Here is a 12,142-nt window from a genome sequence, read left to right as displayed (position 1 = left end):
GGGGGGGTGCGGCACGTAACGTTGGCTTTTTCAACTCCATTGCAGAGAATTGGGATTTACGCGTGACCTTTTCCACGTAGCGCCATAGGAAGCTAGCGTGATTGCTTTGGACGTATAGGAGTCAAGAGAAGAGCACCATATTGATTGCGTGGGCTTAAACCCGAATCTGGTCCGGTTTACTTCTGGACGCTCGAAAGTGGTGTAAATATAACGAATGTACAACCACGCAGTGCTTACAGCCTCCCACTCAGGCGTGTTGTGGATGTTCTGCCAGAGCCCAATGAAGTTCGGAAACCAAAGCCTGGAACAAAAGAACGAATAGGTTAGAGAACAAGAAAAATCACCGATTGCAGTAAAAGCTCGTTAACTCGAACTCGAAGGGGGTAATAAAACTATTCGAATTAGGCGGAGTTCAAGTCAGCGGGCGGGCGCTAGAATGAATGGAAATCGCGCCACACTACGCGGGCAGAACACAAAGAAGCCACCTCTGGACTTGTTACCGCGAATGCTACACGTTTGTGGCAAGGAATTATTTAAAAAAAATGTTCGTGGAGGTTGAACAGCGAACAAAATAATGGATCAGTCAGTTATACGCTTGAAAGAAGCACCTACACTCCATTCATGTGAGCAGTGAGCCGTAATGTCGAAATAATCACGCTGTCTGTGCGGGAAAAGAAGTTTATTTACTAGGCAGGGTCGAGGCAATCAAAAGAAGTAATCGTAAATATGCATTCCCTTGCGTTTCTTTTGTCACGACTTCATGAGCATACCTTGGAACTTGACGAAGAGCTCCAGCGCAACGTCAGAATTTTCATCTGCTGAGAAATAATTAACCTGCTGCAACATCCAGGCTCGACGCTGATTTGCATTCATCTCTAGTAAATTTGGTTTGGCTTGGATTTGCAACACATTGTAATCCCTCTGGGCCGACTTCTTCTGTGAGTATCGATGGAAAGCAAGGGATCCAAGTTCGAATTAACCGTTCTGGATACCGACATGTTCGAATAATTGGGAGTTTTCCTCCATTGAAATAAACAGGGCTGTGCCGGGACCAGAGCGTCAGTTCGAATTAACCGAATGTTCGAATTAACCTAGGTCGAATTAAAGAGCTTTTGCTGTATTTACCAGCTTAGCGCTGACATTTTCCTGTGATGAAAAAGCGGCTTCTTTAGGATACGTCCAGATTCTGCAGGCTATACTGGTGCATTTACTTTTAGCAGCCTGTTTCTGTCCATGCAAAAGTTATGTGCGTATTGTTCCTACAAAAAGTTTTAACGTAAAGAAGAATATATGAGCTCCCGCATGAGAATAAGCATGTATCATTGCGCTGAGGAGACTGAACGTACGTATGCAGATAGACTCGCATACCTTCTTTACGATGTTTTCAGCATTTAAAGTCATACCTGTCACAAGGAAACAAAAAAAAAATCCCGGACCATTTCCGTTTACGTGAAACCAGATGAGGGGCGAAGCCTGCCGTGTATCGGTGCATTCAAAAATTGTAAGTCTCTTTTTGCCACAGCGCGCGCTGATTGGGCGCCGAAGCAGCGCCCGTGAGAGGAGCAATCGCGCGCTTGCTGAGGCTCTGCCGCCTTCTCTTGCGTCAAACCTGATTTAAGCAAATTGCATTCCCCATATGCCACAGTTTGAGGTAGTGGCACGTGTCAACGCGAGCACAGTGCAATGCCCACTAACATTCCTCTATATAGCCCCCGCAGGGATTTAAGCAAATTGCATGCCCAATATGTTACAGTTTGAGGTAGTGCCACGTGCCAACGCGAGAGCTCCCTGCGGGAGCTATGCAGTGCAACTCTAATGCCATCCCTGGAGGCTCGTCCTTGGCGATCAATAAGCCACAGCACCAGGTAAGTCTGACAGAGAGAAAGAGAAAACACTTTATTGGATGAGGAAACCGCCAAGGAGAACTTAAGCCGTTATGTTGGCGGCTGGTAAGGGCTGAACGTTCACCCCACTCCGGTATGTATGACACTTCTTGCTTCGACCGACCAACCCCGATCAGGCCTAGCGCTAAAAGCCGGGGGGTACTGGAGTGTAACTTAAATTATAGCCCATCTACAAACTGCTTCGGCTTGTGCCTGACGATTGTTGATGCGGACAGGGAGCGTTACACAAATCTTTAGAACATGTTAGTTTGTTTGGAACCGGTTTTATCCATTATACACTTTTAATACCGGTTACGTTGTAGCGCCAGGTGTTGGAAAACGAGTGTCCCGGTGTTTTAGTACCATGAACACATGAGAATACGACGACATGAGACGCCGACCACCCGAGCCACCTTAGGAGCTTCGCCCCTTAATTGACTCGGTTCTGTTTCGCACTGCAGAAACGCTAGCATTGCCACGATGATCACGTCCTGTTATTTAATTTCTGCCATGCCACAAATATGCCAGGGCTTAACTTGCCAGAAAAAACGAGCAAGGTATCGCCATAGTGAATATAAGTACAAATGAGAAGATATTGACGTAAAAAACCAGGTACACACATTGTCACAATTTTTGAAGGCCAATCATTCAAAGAATAAGCTCTGCCTTTAAACGTGACAAAAGTATTTTATGACAGTAAGAAAGAAAGGTACTTTGTTTAGCTTTCCGGCATAAAACATTTCATTCTCGTTCTGGACGTTAGCTTGTACATTGAATTCTTTGCGACCCGCACGCTTTCGGCTTGGCCTAGAATATTTTTACAAAAACTATACCTGTTGACTACCCCACTAGCTAGTGGATATAGCTGCAAAACAAATGCCTTGTTAAGCTTCGGTGTGAAAAAATGCAGTGCCCTTCCACTCTGTGAAGAAGGATGACCGGCAAAGCTGTGGTGCCGAGACTTAACGTAAGCGACGATGGTTTGACCGGGTCGTAGTCCAAGGGGTGCTTGAAGCTGTAAAACACGTTTGTTAGGTAATTTGCGATTGAGCATACTTCTGATTTATTAACTGAATGAAACTTCGACGAACCAGAGTTTTATTCCAGAGGGTAAACATGCTGCTGTCCGTTTCCCTTCCCTAGAAACCTATGTATTGACAACGGACGAGCATTCCATAATATTTATAATTCCCCTGTAAAATATGCCATTTTGAAAAGTACATAAAACTCGGCATATAGGTAGAGTCATCTTAGTGGCTAAAGTTAACATAATTTGTTTCGGGATAGTTTTAACAAAACAATAGTTACAGCCACTTTCTGTAATGATACTCCCTCCGAAGGTGGACGTGCTTCACTGTGCAACCATCAATGTGGGAAAGCCATCTTATAAAAAACAAGCTCACCACAATTTTCCTAAAGCCGGCTTCACCTTGAAATACAATATATTGCAGGAAAGACATTTTTAGGCGAAACATCAGCCGTCTTATATTAAAATATGAAGGCCCTAGGACTTGTTTAATTTTTTATGAGTTTTTCCATCGCATGAGGTGAGGTGCACAGTTTTACGATCCCGGGGATTTGAGTGGGCGCCGCAACGTGGCGCTACACTCGCATGCGATTCTTGTCTACATCGCTGTGTTGCCGGATGTGATCTGCTGGATCCTAGCCATAGACAGCTTTGCTTTAAAATCGTGAATCATTCTACTTTGCATGGGTGGATGAGCAGCGAAGCTGTTTAGCCCACGACACAGAGGCGGCAAAATTTTGAAAACATGCACAAACTCTTTTGTCGTGTATAAACTAATCATGTCAAGTAAATGAACCTCGCCGTCTTAGCGGTCAGCTATTATCTAACTTTCGGTCTACAAATTTTGATAAAACAAAAGTTACAGCCGTTTTCTCTAAGCCTACTCCTCCGGTAGACACCCGTGTAGTGACAGCAGACCGGAATCCTGTAGGTCTCACATCTTCGGCATTAAATAATTTTAATTCATAATTGAAACTCAGAGTACTGCCAGACTTGTATTAACGAGCCAATTGTCGTAAAATTGTGTATATGGGAAAGTTTTGATGGAACAACGGCGACAGCCGTTTCTTGCTGAACATTCGAGGCAAAGTTAGCTTTTCCGCAAAGCATCTATGGTCGCGCACAGGAAAAATGCCTGGAACCTTAGTAATATCAAACTGCGCTTTAAATATCTGCCACCAAAATTAATTTACGAGTCTTCACAGGTTATAGGGAAACAAGAGTATACATTCTGCTCAAAGTACGGGCAAGATGTGAGCTAATCACTTATTTAGCATTTAGTGGCCTCAAAGTCTTCAACACACACCTGAATCCAGTATCGTGGTGCTCAGGGAGCAGTGTGGTGGGCAGGAACAGCTGGAAGTAGTTCATGGCTTTCTGCATGCTCTGGTCGAAAGGGCAGAGGAGGGGCTCCCATTCGTCCAGCATCTCCAGCGTCGATGTCGGCGGGAAAAACGGCCGACAAGAGGCCACCAGCTGCTCCAACTGTGCCGGCAGTCCACTGCATGACGGCAAAAAACAAAGAAATTTCGTCATCATTATCATCATCAGCAGCAGCAGTAGCAGCCTATTCAGGTCCACTGCAGGACGAAGCGCCCACCCATTTACCTCCAACCGCTCCTTGTCGAAATTATCAGGCCACTGCAAGCGTAGCCTGAGCAGGCGGGCGGCCCTTGACGTCCTTTTCCTTTTGAGATGGTAAGTACTGTACTTGCCCTGTAGACTAATCCAGCGGTAACTTCGGTTAAGGCTGCAACTACCGTAAATAGGACGTCATGTTCAGACAATTAGCAGTATATTGCACAATTCATGGTTGTATTTGTGTTTCATTGTGGCCGACGTCGGGCCCTACCCGGCTATTTTGTTTCAGATAGACACATTCCATCTTACTTCTCACGCACCTCGATCATTCTGGCCTGATCGATAATGTTCCACATTTGATGGCATACCTTTCAAAAGTACCGCGTTGAGGTACAAATTTGCGTTGAGGTACAAATTTCTGCAAATCAAATGCCGTGGGGCTAAATTCAACAACTGTCAACAGGGGGTGTCAGACCGTTTGTGCCGTCAACGTTTGTTCATTTACTACATCCTGGAGCGCAGGTTCGGCCGATTAAGATTCATATTTGTTCAAACCTATCATCGTCTATGACTTCATGATAACACTGCATAAGACTTACGGTGGAGGCCTCAACATGTTGAGTTCTCGTTCCCGGGAGCAGAGAAGCCGCTCGTAGAGTAGGTACAGCGGTCTCCACTCGATGCTCAGGTCGGCCCTTGAAAGCAGATCTCGCTCCCTGCGGCGCAGCCAGAGAGTATAGGGCGCGCCTAACACAGCTACATGTAGTGCACGTGATGCACGGAGCGAACATTGCTTCGTTAAAATTCTCGCCAATCCATCTAGGGCTTTTCGAAACAACGGTTCCGAAGAAGTGACAGTATAAGCAACACTCAATCTCAAATGCTTGAACCAACTGTGGAACTTCCTGGGCAGAAGATTTTACGAGTGTACGCGTGAGGTTTACTCCCACTTGCACTTAGGCAACAGTTGAAGTATATACAAGAGATCAGCACAAAAATTAGTCGCAATTGAGAATCCACGACCTAATATGTGATGGTATTTGACAAGCGCTGCGAACGTCGAGAACGTTCGGCAACGAAATAAAACAAAAGTTTTTTGCTGTTATACCGACGGCGATGCCAGAAACCAGGGGCACAGAGGGACAAAATAAAGGCTGACCTAAGAAAGCGTTGTGCCATTATCCCAGTAAAATGTTCAGCATTTAGCAACGTCATAGCCCTCGAACGCGACGGTATCATTCATCTGCTTCCGGGTTTTATTAAACGCTGCCATTAAGCGCCGAATTAACCAGACCATGTACAAAACTAGAAATAATTGCGTGGGGCAGGGAGGGTTAGTGAAGTGCACTAGGAATCCAGGGTAAAATAACGGCTGACCTAAAAAAGCGTTGCACCATTATCGCAGTGAAAATTTGCAACATTTAGCAACGTCATAGCTCTCGAACCCGACGGTATCATGCCTATGCTTCTGGTTTTTATTAAACGCCGCCATTAGGCGCCGAATTCACCAGACCATGTATACAAGAATATAAATAATTGCATATATTTAGTCCTGGAATCTACCATAAACGCGTAAATTTTTGCTTGTTCAGAATTCTCGATATTTAAGCAACTAATCCAGCTACCACACGAAGGTCTTATTTGCTCGGATTATGGAGTTGCTCAGATAGATCCTTACGTCCATGTTCTGCTGCGGGCGGGTCTTCTTTAATAGCTCCATAATCAGACTGTCAAGTAGAGCGCCTTTCCTTTATCTGCACACGCTCATCGAGACCTACATCGACATCTATTCGCATACTGAGAGACGAGAGTTGGAGCGACTGTTTATTCCGGCACTCGGTTAAGTAACAAGAAGATGATGTTGATTGGACAATAAACGGCGATGGAGATCATGATAATGGAGATAATTGTGTCTACCGCTAGTGATAGTGGCGAGCATGGATGGTAGTATCCCGCCGATGGTACCGCTGGTTATAGCGCACAGATGAAGCATAGGAAGCTGCACGAAGAGCGCTGACTGCGTAACCAAATATCTAAACTCGTACTAGATATTGCAGCTGGACTAAACCCCATTTGCCGATCTATACTGATCAGTTTTAAATGCAGAGCATTTCAGTAACTCACGATGTCACCCGCGTTGACGTCCGTAGTCGTCCGTAGTCGTAGTCCGCACCCCTCCCCCTACACTATATAAACAAAATACTATCCGGCGCCTGGTTTCGATCCCTCGACCCTGCGGGCGAAACGCAATGTACATGGTGCTCTACCCACTGCGCCACAAAGCCGACACAGAATGGGAGGCTACGAACGCGCCTTATATCCTTGACTCATTCAAATTACTGCTGACGAGCGCTCTCTCGTCAGCAGTTGCCACAAGTGCAACAACATTAACGTAACGCAAACTACTTAACGTCGTGCGCACCCGGAAATGCTCTGCATTTGATCGTGCCCCTCGCGAGGGGGGTGTTTCACTGCGTCGCCATGCGAACAGTTTGCCATTATAGTCTCCGCCCGCTCCGGTCGGTGTCGCCACGGTTCAAACCACGGCAGGGGAGCTGCGCGGGCGTTCGTTGATCGGCGTGCGTTCCGGCGTGGTGGTTTTATGGTTGTGGCGAGTTCAGTCTGCACTTGGGATTTTTTCATACGCATGCGCAGGGCAACAGGCATGCTTAACCAGCCGTACAACTAATGCACCTCCACAACAACAAAATTCTGTTGCCTTCGCTACCCCTGAGCTTGTCAAAACATATCGTTAGTTGCATGATTTCCATATGTAGCGACGACTAAAGTAGCTTTGCTAGTGCTCGTAACTACTGGTGGCTAACTCCAACAAAAAATGTTTATTGGCTCTGCTAATGGTCATGAAGGCGTATTGTTTTGTACCTTGTTTGCTTATCTAAGGCGGTTGATAAATGCACTGGCCGCGAAATTTGCAACCCGTGGGGAAGAACCCGCGTGTGACCTATCTGGCAGACACGATGCAAGCACGCGGAAATCTCGCGAAAATTTACGATAACCGCTTTCTTTCTTTCTTGGAAAAATTACTGAAAAAATTACTGGAAAAAATATTTTCTTGGATAAATTACTATTTTCTGATGGAGGCCAAAAGCGAAGACGTCCGTGTGCCGAGATTTCGGTGCATATTTATTAATCCCAGGTGGTACAAATCAATCCAGTGCCCTCCACTACGGCGCGCGTCATAGCCCAAGTGTAGCTTTATAGCGTTAAAGACCCCGATCGATCAATCAATCAATCAATCAATCAATCAATCAATCAATCAATCAATCAATCAATCAATCAATCAATCAATCAATCAATCAATCAATCAATCAATCAATCAATCAATCAATCAATCAATCAATTAATCAATCACTTCATCGGCTAATCAATCAATCAATCAATCAAATATTACTGTTCAAGAAAAAAATTAGCAGTGGCTCAGCTCGGCTATGCCAGGATATAGGTAGCCTGAGCTAAGGTTCAGCTGGTTATTCTTAGCTTTCTGGTTGTCTATGATTAGCTTGATTATCATGCTTACTGCTCCTTCAATGACACACACACGGTATATGCGTTATGTTACACATGTATATCTATGAAGAGGCTCCGTCCCAGCTTCAAGATGACAGAGAGATAACAGAGGCTCCGTCCCAGCGTCACCAATCGCTCCAGAGCTAAGCTGGTTCCACAGGCGCAAGCCGGTGTTGCTGCGACGCACGAGCCATCGGTTGCACACCCGGCCACCCCTCGCATGATCATCAAGTGGACCGGGCCGCCACGTGCGGAACGGAGGTCGGCGAAGACGCTGGGCGCGTGGGGTGTGTGAGAGACGCCGGGCAACGAGCAACGTTCTGTGCACCGTGCGACGTCACTGCTCCTCGCGCATGCGCAGCACGGCTCTCCAGGGGCCACGCGAAACTGCTCAACCTCGGCCAGTGTAGCTCACCATACAAAAATTGGCTGGAGATTACGATGCTCCCTAAGGCGATATTTGGGCGCAGCTGTTTAGCTGTTTTGACTGTGCAAAATATGTTAAGGCAAAGACTTTCGCAAGGACATGTTTGTATGGTTACAGAAAACTTGTATTTGCAGTGGCTGACGAAGCACATGCACCGGTTGCCTCGCTCATTGTTCAGACCTCACGCCTGGTTCTGGCGCCGGCGGTGCGGAGCCTCCGCTCGGGCCGCTCATTTTTTAGCAGCGGCAGACGACGAAGTTCCACCAATTGCGTCGCTCATTGCTCAGTAAGAACCGGCTGAGAGTGCATGTGCGCGTTCCACAACAGCCGTTGCAGGTGCGCACGACTGGTTGCGTCACTCGCAGTTCAGCCCAAACTCCTGGTGGCTACATTGCGCTGAAGCAGCACCCACTCGTGGGTTCTCGCGACGGCAGCTATGGTGAGCCTCTACATCGGCGGCGCGAAGTGCGTCTCAGTTAAGGACCGCGAACTGCGTCTTAGGCAGCGAACACACATAGCGCAGTCGAGCGTCTCGTGCGGCCACAGCATACTGCCCCTCCCCCGGCCCCCCCATCCGTACACTTTCGGAGAAGCGTCTCGCGCCGCCACGGCGAACCCCCCTCCCCTCCCAATTTCTCGACAGTATCCTCCGCTTCTTTCTTTCACTCTTCGGACTTGCCATCGTTCGTTTGATGACACCTAGAGCCACTAAATATTAGATGACATCGACGGCGAGTGGATGACACCGTCAGCCCGCGAACGGGCGCGAAAGGGCTGCGCCTAAAATATTTTATGCTCAGCCCATCCCTGCCGGTTGCTTTCTGCAGATGTTTTTATAGAAGATGTAAATGTGGGTATGCTCCAAATAAAAGCGACATCAGCCATGGAAAAAAATACTGAAGAAGATGTAGGGAAGCTATTTTTGAAGCACGGGATAGCCTGCTGCAAAAGGCGTTAGTAATGTCAGGCGACGTTGGGCCGGTTGGGCTCAGATCACCGATGCAGGTGATCTGAGCCTGTGAAGTGAAAGGACTCACTTGAGCAGCAAGCTGATAGTGTGAGCCACTTTTCCAACGATGACCAGATCCAGTCCTTTGATTACGATGAGCTCCAGAAGAAACTCCACAAGCTCTACGTGATGCTTCTTGCTGAAGTGGTATCCGTACAGAGACAAGAAGCTGCCCGTGGAAGAAAAGAAATCCATCAACGTGCTATATCTGAGGACACCATGTACAGGAAAATTAGGCTGGGTATCCGCTTGCTTCTCTTCAAACGCCTTCGAAAGACGAGAGCGTTACTGACTCCGCTGTAATGCAATACCTCCTAATCTCTCTCCCTTTTAACGCTCGCAATCGTTCCCTCCGCCCTTTCTCCTTGCATTCACCAATCCCCCTCCCCCAGCCCCCCTTTTTCCCTCTGTCCTCCGCTGTTTACCGCCCTTACTCAATCCCTTTGCTCCCATCCTCCTCTCTTCCACTACGATCATCGTCTAACGACACGGCTGCTCTCTTACGTGTTATTTCAGTACGCTTTCCCCTCACCATCTCCTTTCTCTCGCACTCCGCCAACACTTTGCTCTCTCTCCCTAAGCCTCCCTTGTGCATAGATTTCCCCATCAGCTATTCTCCCAAACTCCCCGATCCTGTGTATATCTTCTACCTTCCCTCCTCCTCCTGTCTTCCCCTAATATTTTTATCACTCCCCTTCCTTTTCCCTCTTCCTAGTCCCTTCACCCTCTTCTATTATCCTTCTCCTAGAACTCTAAGTCTCATCTATTTCCCCCCTTCTATCTTCGCTCTCCTCCTGTTCCGTTCACCTACACCCATTCTCCTTCATCGCCTCCTTTCCCCTTTCCTTTTTAACACGAACATGTTTTATTCCGGGTTCACGAAGATTTCACTACGTCATATCCGTCATGGAAGTGACGCCAGTACAACGAAGCAAGCGGCCTGTAAAAGGTGCACCCCTGCACGAAAGGTCTTCTTGCGGGGAAGCAACCTTTAGTACTAAAGAGTACGTTATATTCAGGGTTGTTACTTTTCGGGTTTGATATTTTAACACGAAAGTGTATTATGCCGGGATACACCCAGATTTCACTGACGTCATATTCGTCACGAAAATGACGCCAGTACACCTTTGCAGAAGCGCACCGCCAGCAGGACGTCGCTCGCCAAGCACATCCTCAAGACAGCCGCCTACCCGCAAATCATGCTCCGCTGCAGATTTCGCTGCACATTTCACTTTCGTGTTTTACAGAACTCCAGTGAAAGAGGAATCAAGCGCAGTTTTTTTGTACCCATTCGCACTCGCCCACCACCTGCCCAATTTCCTCCCCCGACCTCACTCCCTTTCGCTGCACTTCTTCACAGCCTTCTTCATCCTCTCCCTAATTCTTCCCGCATCCATTCCTCCTACTAGCCCTCCTCCCTTCGGCTTCACTGTATCCCCTCGCCCTCCATGAGGCCAATCCTCAATTCCTCTCCCGTTTCTCCACTGTGACCTCCCTCATCGGTTCCCCTAACTTTCACTCAATTCAGAGTGCTCCCAAACCACACCTTTTTTGCGACGCTCTTCTTACAGCCCCTTCTTTCTCCACCACCCCCGCATTCTTCCTCTATCCTGTTTACATATTTTCCCGCCTATCTTCCGACCTCTCTCTATTTCACTCTTTTTCCGCTTCTTCCACTACTTTTCTTGCCCTATTCCTGTGGTTTTATCCCAAATGCCAACTCTTCCCCTCACGCTTACCCTCCCACCTACCCCTCGTTGTTTTAATACTCCAATCGCACCCCGCCCCTTTCCACTTCACATTTCCTTCATCTGAGTCCTCCAATTCCTCTTAATTTCCTGCTACACACTTTTCCAATCTTATTCCTCCTCCCCTCAATCCAATTTTACCTCATCCAATTGTCCCTAGACGCTACTTTTCCGCTCACCAATTGTACACATAACAGACACGGCACTTGGCGACTTTCCTTGCCCGCTTATGGCAACGCTGTCAAATGACACGAGGGCCGGCTTATTTTGGCGGTGTTTAGAGGTTGTGTTACATAAGTTGAGAGGGATTTTGCAGCAGCAGTCATGAAACCGTTGAAATTTCTCATGATCTGCGGAAATCAGCTTCGCGTCCAGTTCCGTATGTACGTCTGTCTGTGCATGCAGTTGTATGTTCGTTTGAGTGTGTGCGTGCATGCTCGCGCGCGTACATAATGTAGCACTGCTCACAGTTAATGACAAGATGGGGACCTATTACAGCGCCACACAAATATCTGCAGAAGCTAAGGAAGTTTACTCATTAAAAGAACATGAATAAAATACTAACCTGTCCAAGTTGCTGGCCCAACATCCAGTGACGGGATTCACCTGGTGTAGTGCTACCGAACGCGCCAAGTTCGACCTGATCTCGGCGAACAGCTCGGCTGCTTCATCGTTTATCCGGCTGTTGTACGGCAGAAGCCGGTTGTACAAGAAGGGCTTCTGTGCCTCTCTACTCAATCCCTCCTCGTTGGGGCTGAGGCCATTCTCGTTCATGTAATCGGGGTCTTCACGGCCTCCCTGGTCTTCCGGGTATTTCTGGTCTTTCTCCCCTTCCTTATATTCATGGTCTTTCTGGTCTTCCTGGTCTTCCTGGCCTTCCTGGTCTTTCTGGTCTTGCTGGCCTTTGCAAGCCGCCGTTAGCGACAGTAGGCTGCCCAT

At 47.5% G+C, this 12,142-nt stretch overlaps 1 protein-coding gene across 1 annotated transcript in view; it reads right to left on the bottom strand.

Annotated features, from left to right (window-relative positions):
• LOC144148549 (proteasome activator complex subunit 4-like) overlaps positions 1 to 12,142 on the bottom strand; it is a 48,450-nt gene extending 36,308 nt beyond the window's left edge. The window contains exons 1-5 of the mRNA XM_077680070.1: positions 11,769 to 12,142; positions 9,484 to 9,624; positions 5,091 to 5,207; positions 4,217 to 4,411; positions 238 to 301 (exon numbers count right to left, since the gene is read on the bottom strand). Coding sequence (XP_077536196.1) covers positions 238 to 301; positions 4,217 to 4,411; positions 5,091 to 5,207; positions 9,484 to 9,624; positions 11,769 to 12,142 — 891 coding nt within the window. The remainder of the gene's footprint in view (positions 1 to 237; positions 302 to 4,216; positions 4,412 to 5,090; positions 5,208 to 9,483; positions 9,625 to 11,768) is intronic.

The sequence above is a fragment of the Haemaphysalis longicornis genome, unplaced genomic scaffold (genome assembly GCF_048455015.1).
Source record: "Haemaphysalis longicornis isolate Haplotype H1 unplaced genomic scaffold, Haemaphysalis longicornis Haplotype H1 scaffold_8, whole genome shotgun sequence".
NCBI lineage: Eukaryota > Metazoa > Arthropoda > Arachnida > Ixodida > Ixodidae > Haemaphysalis > Haemaphysalis longicornis.
The sequence above is the reverse complement of the archived record's forward strand: the minus strand, read 5'-3'. Positions and strand labels throughout refer to the sequence as shown.